We start from the raw sequence: 12,788 nt of genomic DNA, 5'->3' as shown, positions 1-12,788 counted from the left end.
CATATCCTCCAAACTTCTTGTTTGTCAAATCAGATGACTTGCAAGTTTTTGCAAATTGTTGTTCGATTACATTCTGCAAATTTTTGGCTTCGATAGAGTAAAATTAGTGGAGGAGGTTACTGAGAACTTGCAAGTACTTTTTACTTGCGAAGTTATCGTAAAGACCTAATTTGTTACAGTAACTTAACAAATTTTGTTCGACCAAACAATTTCGTACGTCCCTTGTGAGACGACACATATGTAAGTATGCGTACCCGCGGTTCCGAATATAAATATGAATCATAAAATTCTTTAACGCCACATGTAAACCACGAGTAGCTTTTTTTATATCTTCCACAATTCTTCTGCATAGATTTCACTTACCAACAAATAATGTATAATCCTCATATTGTGCTCGCTCTACGTCGTTTACTTATAGTTTCGTATATATCCGTATAGTGGTCCTCCAAATATTTTAAATATTAATTTTTAGCTAAGAATATAAGAAAAACGAAACAATTATTTTCATTAAAAAAACACTTGGCGGTTTTCATTAAGAATTCGGTGGTTTTCTTTAAGAACACTTCAGCTTCAGTTTTAATCAATAAACAACCACCACCAATCCATTATCCTTTGACAATTTGCGCAATTTATATTTCTTTTTTTATTTGTTTGAGGGTTTGATATCGTTTTTATATTTCACTGAGTTTTCTGTTTTCGTCTATTGTATTTATGTATATTTTTTTTATTTCAGAAAGTACAATTTTATGAAATTAAAACACACACAAAATCTCAATTGAAAGTAACTTTTGCGCCCACTTCCAATTGTTATTTTTTAGTTGTTTATTGTTTTTGCACACCTTTTTTCTTTGAACGACGATGGTGATGAAGAAACGCGACCGTATGTCAGTAAAGCTAAAGTTAAACTAAAATTGTTAAAGACGAAATTTCCGTCAAGCCAACATTTAAGCCACCGTCAAGCCAAAAGCACGACATCAAAAAATAAACAACAACAAATAAAATGCAAAGAGGTGAGGGCTTCTTTAGTTTGCGACGGAGTCGTGTATGAATGGCTGTGGTGTGTTATGATAATGTCGTAAGTATGGTGGTATGTTGGCTAGACAACGAAACTAAAAGTTAATTTATGAAGAAGCAACAACTTGTTTGAGCCAACCAATGTGGCTGCATGGCATGGCTGACGTGTTAGGAAGTTTGACTTGACATGGCCTGCTGGACCACCTTTCATTTTTAAACTGAACGTAACAACAAAGCATACATCCGTACTCGGGAACTGCAATAACTATCTAGTTTTATGAGGACAATGATGTAGTATTAAAATGCTGTCGTAATTCAATGACTTAAATACATATCCTTTAACGGTGAAGATTACACCATATCTAATCAACTTACTATAGGTGTTTTTCTTTACTTTATTAAAGGTAAAAATTGCTCTCTCAATACCAAGCAGTCAAATGTTCCATGCCAAAGATGCTATTCAATCATGGATAAGTTATTAGGCACGTAACCATTCTTTTTACGAGAGCGTGTAAAATATGATTGACCCATCAACATTCGAAGAGCAAAATACATGTGTATGTATTGTGAAGGTATTGTTAGACTCCGTATGTAGTATTGTGAGTCCAAAAATCGTTTTTGTCAATTACAACAATTGTTTTTGTCATATCCAACAATAGTTTTTGTCAACTGGACAATATTATTCTCTTCTCTCGGTATTCGATGCCGTGGTGAAAAAATAATTTTGGTGAGTTTTGTTTGTAGGAACGAAGCTGCCTTAGCCACCACAGCTGCCTTAGCCACCACGGGGCGCTTAGTGTGTACACAAACACAATCTCACTTGTGGTGAGTTTCAATTTTACTCTGTAGCATGCATCTGGTAAAAAGAGTTGAAATTGCTTCCAAAAGAAGGTTCCCCTTGGTTCCCTATCGTTTTCAGTAGTTTTGCCAATGATTCCTACAGAAAAAATGATGTTCATGACGTAATTTTGGCATGATTGCAATTAGTATCCCATTGTAGACAATTTGGCCAGAAATTTCTAGTTTTTGAAGTTATTTTCCAAAAATGAATATGAAGAATCATTAAGGGTTATGTCTAGAGTATGTACAAACAATTTAATAATATTTGGAAAGTCCTGTATCACCCAGGCTTGCCCCATATTAGACTAGCCTTTAACGGCATTGACCTGATAGAGGAAAAAAGTCAGAACAAAGAACAAAAGTTTTCGCACTTTTCTTTAAAAATAGTTTTTAGAAACATTGTTAATAATGTCGTGATCATGTTTGCATTTAGAAAAATAAAAATTTCAACGCAACTTTCAGCCTACAAAATTGTTTTTTGAATTGTTAAAAAATCTTAACCCGTTTTAAAGTTATCAAGGTTTACATTTTTATTGTAGGTTGCATCATTTTCAGTGACAGTCACTGTATGTACATTCATTAGTCCGTGTTTTGATTTAAAGTGGTTTGTCTTTAATAAAATTGTGAGAATTCCCAAAAATATAGACATATCGCTCATTTACTCACTTACATCTCCAAAAATCAAGTTTCGAGAAAAACGCGTTTTAAGTTTTCGAATGAAATTTGACTTCCCAACTGAAAAAAATTATTACACAAAAAATAAAATAACTTATTGGACCATCTTTTGTAAAGAGCTAGCCAGATATCAGTGCTAAATTTCTGTGCAAGATCAAGCATGATTTGAAGTGCTTAAGTGCCATCATAACCTCAAAAAACTATTTTGAGAATTATGCCAAACTCCTAGCAAATAAGCTGTAACTCGTTGAATTTGAGAGATATTGACATAATATAAGATAGAAGTCGTAGAAAAAATAGAAATTGCTAACTCAACAATTTTTTGAGATATGGCACTCTTTGAGTAAATAAGCGATATGTATGTATGAATGATTATGTCCAATATACCAGTAGCTGATATTTTTCGAATGTTCGCCACAAATTTCGAAATCTTCGCTAAAATTGAAAATCGTGATAACTAGCGACCGCACCACCTTCCTCGTTGAAGCTATGTAGACTAGAGTTGTCTAGTTCCGGAACAAACTAGTTCCAAGGAACTATTCCGGACAAGGAACTATTGGAACTACATCCGGCTCCTGCATTTATATAGTTCATATAGTTCCAGTCGTGCATATAATTCCGATCACATGGTAAAATAAACGTAAATCACATCCTTGTTACATCGCTGCAATTTCGAATCCACGATAAGATGAAAACAAAAAGAAAGAGAACAAATCGTTAAACTACTTCACTCTCGGAACTATTTGGAACGAAGGAAATAAAAAGAACGACGGAAAAGAAAGATTCATCGAACTATATCGGTCTCGGAACTATTTGGAACGAAGGAAACAGAAAGAACGGTGAAAAATAAAGATTCATTGACCTATATCGCTCTCGAAACTATTTGGAACTAAATTAAGGAACTAGTTCCTTTTGGAAAAAGGAACTAGAAAGATCGATCCGCTCCAGGAACTAGATTGCCTAACTCTAATGTAAACACTCATTTTTGTTTGTTCCCAGTGGGAAAATGGGGAATGCATTACCTTCGTAATCGAGAAAAGAATGCAAATGACCAAAAAATTGCACATTGATTACCTACTACATTCCCATATACAATGATAATGGAATAAGTACACAGACAATTCGTAGATTACACATTAATTTCTTCTGGACTCAAGAAAGAATGCATTATTTTCCTAGGACATGCTCCGTGTCGGGTTAAATTTATACAATTTTGTAAAAATACGTGAGATAATAATTGAAATTTGTTGAAAACAAAATAACATGAACAATAACAAAATATTCATAATTTTACAACTGTTTTGCAGTTGTCTGGCCTACATGACAATCAATACATGAACTCGACTGTTCTGTGTAAACGCAGGGTAACAAAATACAAGTCAACAATGTTGCCACCATACCATTGCTATCTAAAACGATATCGTTTTCGAATGTTTGTCGATAGTTTTGTTCTCGAACGACACACGAGAATGAATTGAACATGATTCATTCGTCGTTCAGTTTGTGCAGGAAACCTTCGATTCAAATATGGATAATAATATTATTAGCGAATGAATTGACGATAGTTTTTACGATAGTGCCGAAAAACATTTTTGGTGGAGTTTCATGTTTATGACATCGTAACGAAATCTTAACGAATTTCGGACGCTACGTCCGATGTCGGATCAGAAATCGTAACGACATGTTACGAAAGTGGTTAACATAATTTTGGAACGAAATGTCGGACCGAAATCGATCTGATGATTCAAAACGGAATCGGAATCTTATCTTTACTGCATGGTACAACAAAAATAATAACGTTTGTAAAATGTCAAGTAATCGAATTAACTAAGTAATATATTCGGGAATGGTGCGTAAAAATCATTTTATAGTTCGGAGTAGATTCTCAAAACAACGGCGGAAGACCCATAAATTCCGGTTATAACTTATTTCTCAATTTCAATCATTTATCATTTTCATATCATTTTGATTACTTACATCCATTTTAGTATGGATGTAAAACTGAAGTATAAAACATCTTTGGATCTAACAGTGCGCCATTCGGACTCCGCGTTAAACGGTAGGTCCCACATCATTGAGCTGATATGAATCGGGCTGCACTCATTGATATGAGAGAAGTCTCCCTTGTTCCTTTTTATGGACTCTGGAGCAGGATAATTTGGATTTACTTCAAGAATTTTTTTTATTATTTTTCGATTTTGCGCTAAAATAAAAATAAATTTTGTAAATACTTAAACATCTACGATGGATATGGATTGCAGTTAACGATTTATGCCTACATTTTCAAATACAACAAATAAGGAATTTTTAAATATTTGTTTTACACTCCGTTTCATGTCAATAGCACATTTCAAACTACTTTTTGTTACTTCATTTTAGTCGATATCCGTGGAATAACTTCGGGAATGTTTATATATATTGGGTTGCTATCTTATGAAGTATCTTTCAACAAAAATTTTGGATTCGATAACTTACCGTTATAATTTTTTTTTTTTTAATTTTCTTTCAAAAAGCCCAAAATTTGTACGGTTTAAAGTGTTTCATCGGAATAGCACATTCTTTAATAACTTGAGTAAAAATGCAAATTGTTAATGCTTCTGTAACGATTCTATAAAACTGGAACAAATAGAAGCTATTTTAAGTTTAAAACGCTAAAATTGGTCGAACTATGACTTAATATACTTAATACAAATGATGCAAAATAAACATGAACTTCTACTGAAATTTGATTACAGTTCTTCGTTAAACTTCAAATTCCTATTCCATAATGGAGTCCAATGTTTGCATTAAGATAAGTTGATTATTAAAATATCAGGTGATTTTTATTGTTTTGGGTCTGAGTCAACATACTATAAGGAAAAACCCAAATTCTTTCTATACACAGAAAGAAAATAGGTTGGATTTTTTGAGGCAGCTATAATGAATATTATAAGGAAAAGCATGTATTCTTTTCCCGAAGCAACTAATCATTATCTGAAGGTTTCCGATGGAAAGATCTATTACTTCTTGCATCTCCTGAAAGAGATGATCTAAATAGACCATCAATATTGCCGAGCTCATCGCCTCATGGAATTGAACGGTACAAAATATTACTGTACTAAATTTACGAATATTTCCAGTTTATGTCTGTTCCATAAATTCAAACTATATAGAAACTGCAAACTTATGCCAAATTTTTAACGTATTATGGACAATTAAAGTCCACAGCTTTCATAAGGTCTTATTTCCCCGGTATTAAGTCATAGTTCGACCAATTTAAGCGTTTTAAACTTAAAATAGCTTTTATGTGTTCCAATTTTAAAGAATCGTAACAGAAGCATTCAAAATTTGCATTTTTACTCAAGTTATTCAATAATGTGCTATTCCGATGAAACACTTTAAACCGTACAAATTTTGGGCTTTTTGAAAGAACATTAAAAAAAAATTATAACGGTACGTTATCGAATCAAAACTTTTTGTTGAAAGATACTTCATAAGATTACAAACCAAGATAAATAAACATTCCCGAGGTTATTCCACGGATATCGACTAAAATGAAGTAACAAAAAGCAATTTGAAATGTGCTATTGACATGAAACGGAGTGTATAAGAGAATAAAAACCGCTATAACTTTTGCGGATATCGGCCAATTTTATGAACATTTTTTTCATCAACCTCTCTATACCAAAAATCGTAGGTGTGCTCACAAAAAATGTTAATATTTTTTCAAATGGAATTGCAAAAGAAATTTATTTTTTACCATATAACGTCATCGTTTATAACGTCATACTGCTTATAACGCCGAAATCCAAAAGTCCCAAATTTTTGCCTTTATACCCCACACGAATAAATATGGCTTGTGACGACATGGTTTATAACGACATATCGAAACATATGAAGAAGAAACATTTTGCTCTACTTTTTGTAGCATTTTTACAACTCAAACAAGCGGTCATGAATATCGTCACCTGAAAAGCCCAAGGACGTAACCCTTTGAGGGCATTTCAGGTGACGATATGTACTCCTAAAAAAACCAACATATGTATAACATGTTCGAAGATGGAGTTGAACACCTTAATTACGACAACAACCTACACCCAACCTACACCTATTAGAACAAGACGAGTAACACGGCAATATTTGTCTTTTTGTGAAAACCTCTTAACTCCTCTGCACCCAACTTTATTTGCGAAAGGAGGAGGGAGATGTAATAAAAACAATTTCTCACAAAAAGAAATGGCCTTAAAAATCGTGACTCTGTTTACAACCGACTAACTAGCCGAAAGCAATTCGAATGCAGATCACATTGGGTTGGTAAAACTGTAAACGAAAAACGCATTGAAACCAGCTTATTGATAGCTACCTCTTGAGAGACAGTAATAATGACAAAATTCACTCTGATGCAGCAACCAAGTACCAAGTCTCCATATGGCTTGGATATCAATGCAGTCTGCAGATCTGCAGATGATGTTAATAATGCTTTTAGCGAAAGTATTTTGTTTTGTTGTTTCGATTTGTTGTTGTTTTACTTTTTGATACTTGTTACGTTATATTGTATTTTTGTTGTTGGATGTTGCTCTACGATGGCCTGCTTGTTGTCTGGAAGATCACAATAACATAGGTGGTCAATCTTGTTTGGAACTAAACTTGACTACATAAGAGATGGCAACTGCAATGGAATTGAAGAAATGCGACTGTATGTCTGCAAACAAAAAAGGTATCCGTGCAAATATTAGTGTCCTATCTCACTTTGTTTGGATGCTAAATTGACTCAGAATTTCACCTTGATATACTTTATAGGGTGCCCCCATTGTGCAATGACGCTGAAGGTCGTGGGTTCGATTCCCCGGCCAGGCAACATCAAACATTTATCGTCAGTGTCATGCTTAAGTGTTCCATACGCCATTTTTGACATTTTGAGATTAAGGCACCTTACAAGGTTTTGAACCATGCTCTTTCAGATTTGTTGGTCGGTTCTTCTCTATCTCGTATAGTTTCTCAGATATTCAGATGCCTGTATGTTCCATATCCGTTTTGTGACCCAAAAAATCTTGTCGTTTTGTTCCATATCCATTAAGCCTGGCGTATGGAACAAAACAACTTTGAACTCTTTAGTTCCATACCCATGTCGTTTGGCGTATGGAACAAAAAGAGACAAAAACGAATTGTTCCGTACCAAAAATGATGGCCTTTGGAACAAAAAATTGCCCATTTTTGCCAAGTTACGAATAATGTGGCGTATGGAACAAATTGTTTTAAAGGACTTGGTTTAAAAACTGAAGAATAATAGTTTCCAAATCCGAATATTTTTGAATATTGTATGGTTATATGAAAACGAAAATTTATCAATTTGATGTAAGTCCACAAAAATATACACAAAAACGTTCATTCGACTTGAAGCTAGTGCGGACACTAACTTAAAAAATGGTATTATGAGAAAAACGCGTTTTAATGTTACCTTAGAAATGCAAAATACCAATCCGTTTTGTCCGATTTTACCACAAAAAATAGTGATAAGTGGAGGCAATCCATTAAATAAATGTTAAGGAAATCTATAATAATGGTCCTTATTGTATTTATATGAGAAAAATAAATGTTTCATTTAAAGTCCTGATTTTTCATCTCCACAGTAGGACTTCATATAAGGGAGGTGAAAAACGATTGATAAAAAGTGTTTTGGTTGAAATGTGACAAAACGTGTTCTATGTGACAAAAACTGCCAAAAACACGAAAAAAGATTCCATGGAACAATTCAGCAACTTTTTGCACAGATATCTGACTAAAATAAACTACTGATATATTCTATGAGTTTAGTTAAGTAGAACTGAGCACTTAAAGTATTGGATTATTGCACCATTTTTTATCCTGTATGGCCTTAAACATTAACGTGAGTTTTTCTCGAATCAGGCAAATGGCGTATGGAACACTTAAGCATGACACCGACGTTATGTTGAAGACCTTTCATGAGTATTTCAGCCATGTACAACTTCTCTACAAGTGGTGTCTTAGGACACGCCGCGCTGTGGGCGAAATTCAAATCTACCGGGGAAAAAGTAATAGCTCCTAAACTAATTGAGGTAAGCGGCTATAATTTGGTACAAATGTTACTTCTATGTATAGGTATGATTACACCAAGTATGGTAAATAAAGCTGACCGTTAAAGCATATTGTCCTCGTAAGGTATTTTGGGTATGTGGAGCACATTTCACTGTTAATTTTGCTGCGTTTTAGTATTTAAGGCCTACAGGGGGTATATAAAATTATTTCCAATTATTGGGACCATAGGTCTACGTTTTGGTATAGGCCCGAGATTTTACTTATTTTGAAAATATTCTTCACATTTTCCAACCAAATTGGCTGTACTTTAGTATTTCGGGTTCGAAGTACACACAAAACCTCTGTACCAAAAATGTTCGCCGTAGATCCACGTTTTTATTATGTGCCCATATTTAGGTACTTCCCGATTTCCAGCATTAACAAGGTTTTAGCAACATTTTCCAACGATATATCTACACACCAAACATTATTCACTTAGGTTCACGTTTTGGTATATCCACCATACAAATGCCTTACTTTAAATTACGTATTTGCATGTAAAAATGGATTTACTAAATTGTTGATAAAATGAAATAAGGCAAAAAAGGCAGACGGAATTTTTGGAGTAGATACCTCGGAGTATGTAATTTAATATTAAATAAGTGCGATAGTGTTTCCGTTATAGATGTGCCGTTCATGGACGAACCGGCTCAAATGAACGACTCTGTGAAAAGAACGAACGGATCCGCATCCATCTCATTCATTTATATCGTTCATTTAGATCACTGATGGCCAAGACATTGCCATGCTGCTGCAGCAGACACAAATGCATAGGGTTGCTGAGTTGTGTCGGTCATGAACGATCTTTTTCAAAAGAACGAACGGAGCCATATTCAGCACATTCATTTACATCGTTCGTTAAGATTATGTTATTCATTTCATCTCGTTCAGTTGGCTCCTCTCGTTCTTTTTGCTCTTATAGCTCTTGTTATACCCTCCACCATATGGAGGGTATAATTAAATTTGTCATTCCGTTTGTAACACATCGAAATATTCGTCGGAGACCTTACAAAGTATATATATTATTGATCAGCATAAAATTCTACGTCGATTTGACCCTGTCCGTCTGTCCGTCCGTCCGTCTGTCTGTCTGTTGAAATCAAGATACAGCCCGCAATTTTAAGGATAGAGAGTCAAAATTTGGTACAGAAGTTTTTATTACTTGCAGGATGGTTGGTATTGAAAATAGGATATATGGGTCCACGTTTTGATATAGCCCCCATAGAACGGTGCCTCCCGATTTTCGGTATTTTGAAGGTTTTAGCTTCATTGTCACACCGAAATGGCTGAAATTTGGTACTTAGTCTACGTTGGTGGTATAAAACTTTCCCCTGAAATTTGTCGGTATCGGTTCACACCTTCATATAGCCCCCATAGAACGGTGCCTCCCGATTTTCGGTATTTTGAAGGTTTTAGCTTCATTGTCACACCGAAATGGCTGAAATTTGGTACTTAGTCTACGTTGGTGGTATAAAACTTTCCCCTGAAATTTGTCGGTATCGGTCCATGGCTTCATATAGCCCCCATAGAACGGTACCTCCCGATTTTCGGTATTTTGAACGTTGTGGCCTCAATATTCCACCGAAATGGCTGAAATTTGGTATTTAGACTTCGTTGGGGGTACTCAAACTTCCCCTTTAAATTTGTCGGTATAGGTCCACGCCTTCATATAGCCCCCATGGAAAGGTACCTCCCGATTTTTCGTATTTGGAAGGTTGTGTCTACAATATTCCACCAAAATGGCTGAAATTTGGTATTTAGTCTTCAATGTGATATAAAACTGTTCTCCAGAAATATGTCTGTACAGGTCCACGCTTTCATATTGCCCCATTTCTGACTAAAATTCGTCGGTGTAGGTCCACGTTTCGATATAGCCCCCATAGAACGGTACCTCCGGATTTTCGTAATACTGAAGATTGTGACGTCAATATCCAACCGAAATGGCTGAAATTCGTTATTTCGTCTTCCAGAGTTATAAAATATTCCAGAAGAGTACTATCAGTACTGGTTCACGTCTTCCTATATCCCCATAGAAGCTTACTTCTTGATTTTCGGCATTTTTTTTAATTTTAGAAATTTGGTATTTAGTCTTCTTTGAGCCTAAAAACTTTTCGTCAGAAATTTGTCGTTATAGATCGACGTTTTGAAATAGCCCCCATAGAATGGTGCCTCACATTGTTTTACCGAAATTGCTGAAATTTAGTATTAAGTCTTCTTCATACACGAAAGGAAACTAATTATTCCATTTTACTTCAATACAACTTGTGGTGGAGGGTATAACAAGTTCGGCCCGGCCGAACTTAACTACGTTCTTACTTGTTTTTCTAGTTTATTAAGTTGAACGAGTGTTAACTTTCGCTCAATCTCCCTTTACGATAAAAGCATTTAGTTTTTTCCATGGTGGAATAATAAGGTGTTACATCGATAACAATAATCGGGTCATTTACTAGACCAAACGTCAAAATTTGCGAACAAATGTTAACGTTTGGTGTGGTAAATGACCCGATTATTCCCAGCAAACCAATCGTACAGACATCGGAACAAAATTCGGATGCTACGTCCGATGTCGGATCCGAAATCGTAACGATATCTTAACGAAAGTTGTATGATGTGGTTGACATAACTTCGGAACGAAATGTCGGAGCGAAATCGGATCGATTTCCGAACGAAATCTGACGAAAATCCTCGGGAAATTCGGAAGGAAAATTTATTTTCAACATTCTCTCCGATATCGGAACGAAATCGGTACAAAATCTGAACTATTTTCCTTCCGACATATCGTTTAGAAATCAGATCGAAAGATTGTTTTCAGAATATTTACATTTTTTACGTACCTCTTGGTCAGTTTTCGGACTTTTTCCCAGCTATATTTGAATTTCGCCCATAGTGCGCCATTCGGACTCCGCGTTAAACAGGTCCCATGTCATTGAGGTAGGTCCCATGTCATTGAGGTAGGTCCCATGTCATTGAGCTGATATGAATCGGGGTGCACTCCTTGATACGAGAGAAGTCTCCCTTCTTCCTTCCGGAATGTTTTTGGAACAATTATTGTCCAGATTCTGTAGATCACAAATATTGTCAATTATTTCATATTCCATTTAAAAAAAGTATAAATTTTTTTCGCGCTACATCAAAGATTTTTGGTATATAGGCCAAGAAAAAATTCCCCAGTAAGAATCTGCTCGCGAGCCAATTTTTGGTTGTTGCGGACAAATGTTATGGCGGTTTTATTTCGGCTTTTAAGAAAGAAAATTTTATAAAAACGCTAATTATTTTAATGAGCACAACTGTTACTATAAACTTCTCTCGAAGTGACTTCAGCGAGTAGATTATGTTACTCAGAATCCGCGGAATGTACATAAAATTGATAAATTATTGAATATAAGTCAACTTTTTTGAAAATAAAGGTCCATTTACCTGTCATAAAATTACATAAAAATTTGTTGTGGATCAAAACTTCACGGTATTGGTATTATAGTTTCGATGTTACAGCCAAAATAAGCACATGTTTTGGTCAGAAAAATATTTTTTGTAGAAAATATTGGAAAAATCTGTAGGAATACTTGCTTCATTTTGCTTAAATCTCCCAGTAAAATAGATAGATTTTGCTTTATAGACATTCATAATAAAGCTTTCCCATTGAGGTAGATAATTGGGTTGCTGAGAATATATCTCAAGGCTTCTGAAATGAAAATAGAGGTCAAATAACCCATTTTAATTTATATGCATTTTAAAATAGGTGTAAATCGTGTAATTATCAAAATCATTTTGTCCGCATGTGATTTTCATGTGCAGCAAGACCATATCTTTTAAGTTGTATATATTTTTCGAAATATAATTTGGAGGCTAAGATGTAGCATCTGCTTCATCTTAGCATAAAACAAGTGAGCAAAGGCTATAGTCGGGACGGGGCCGACCATGTGATACCCTACACCACTACTCCTGTGCATAAGCTTTTCATTGGTAAACATTTCTTTTAGGAAATATAATCCGACTACCACCAACAATAATATGCCTCTTTCTCTCTGGGACCCCCATAAGCAACCAAACTTTCGTGACCATCCGATCAAAATTACGACCTGTAGCTTGATTGCAAAAAATGGAAGAATTGGATGCATTACCGACTATTGTGGTATCTCCCTTGCTTGACCACCTTCGCCAACCTGCTTTACACCAACGTAAAG

At 35.0% G+C, this 12,788-nt stretch overlaps 1 protein-coding gene across 1 annotated transcript in view; it reads right to left on the bottom strand.

Annotated features, from left to right (window-relative positions):
• The window catches only part of LOC141387552 (uncharacterized), a 46,807-nt gene extending 45,901 nt beyond the window's left edge, over window positions 1-906 (bottom strand). The window contains exons 1-2 of the mRNA XM_073957435.1: window positions 840-906; window positions 364-472 (exon numbers count right to left, since the gene is read on the bottom strand). Coding sequence (XP_073813536.1) covers window positions 364-387 — 24 coding nt within the window. The 5' untranslated portion in view covers window positions 388-472; window positions 840-906. The remainder of the gene's footprint in view (window positions 1-363; window positions 473-839) is intronic.
• Between the last annotated feature and the right edge of the window lie 11,882 nt (window positions 907-12,788).

Source organism: Musca autumnalis, unplaced genomic scaffold (assembly GCF_047663935.1).
Source record: "Musca autumnalis isolate F117 unplaced genomic scaffold, ASM4766393v1 scaffold_5, whole genome shotgun sequence".
In the NCBI taxonomy this organism is placed as follows: Eukaryota; Metazoa; Arthropoda; class Insecta; order Diptera; family Muscidae; genus Musca; species Musca autumnalis.
The sequence above is the reverse complement of the archived record's forward strand: the minus strand, read 5'-3'. Positions and strand labels throughout refer to the sequence as shown.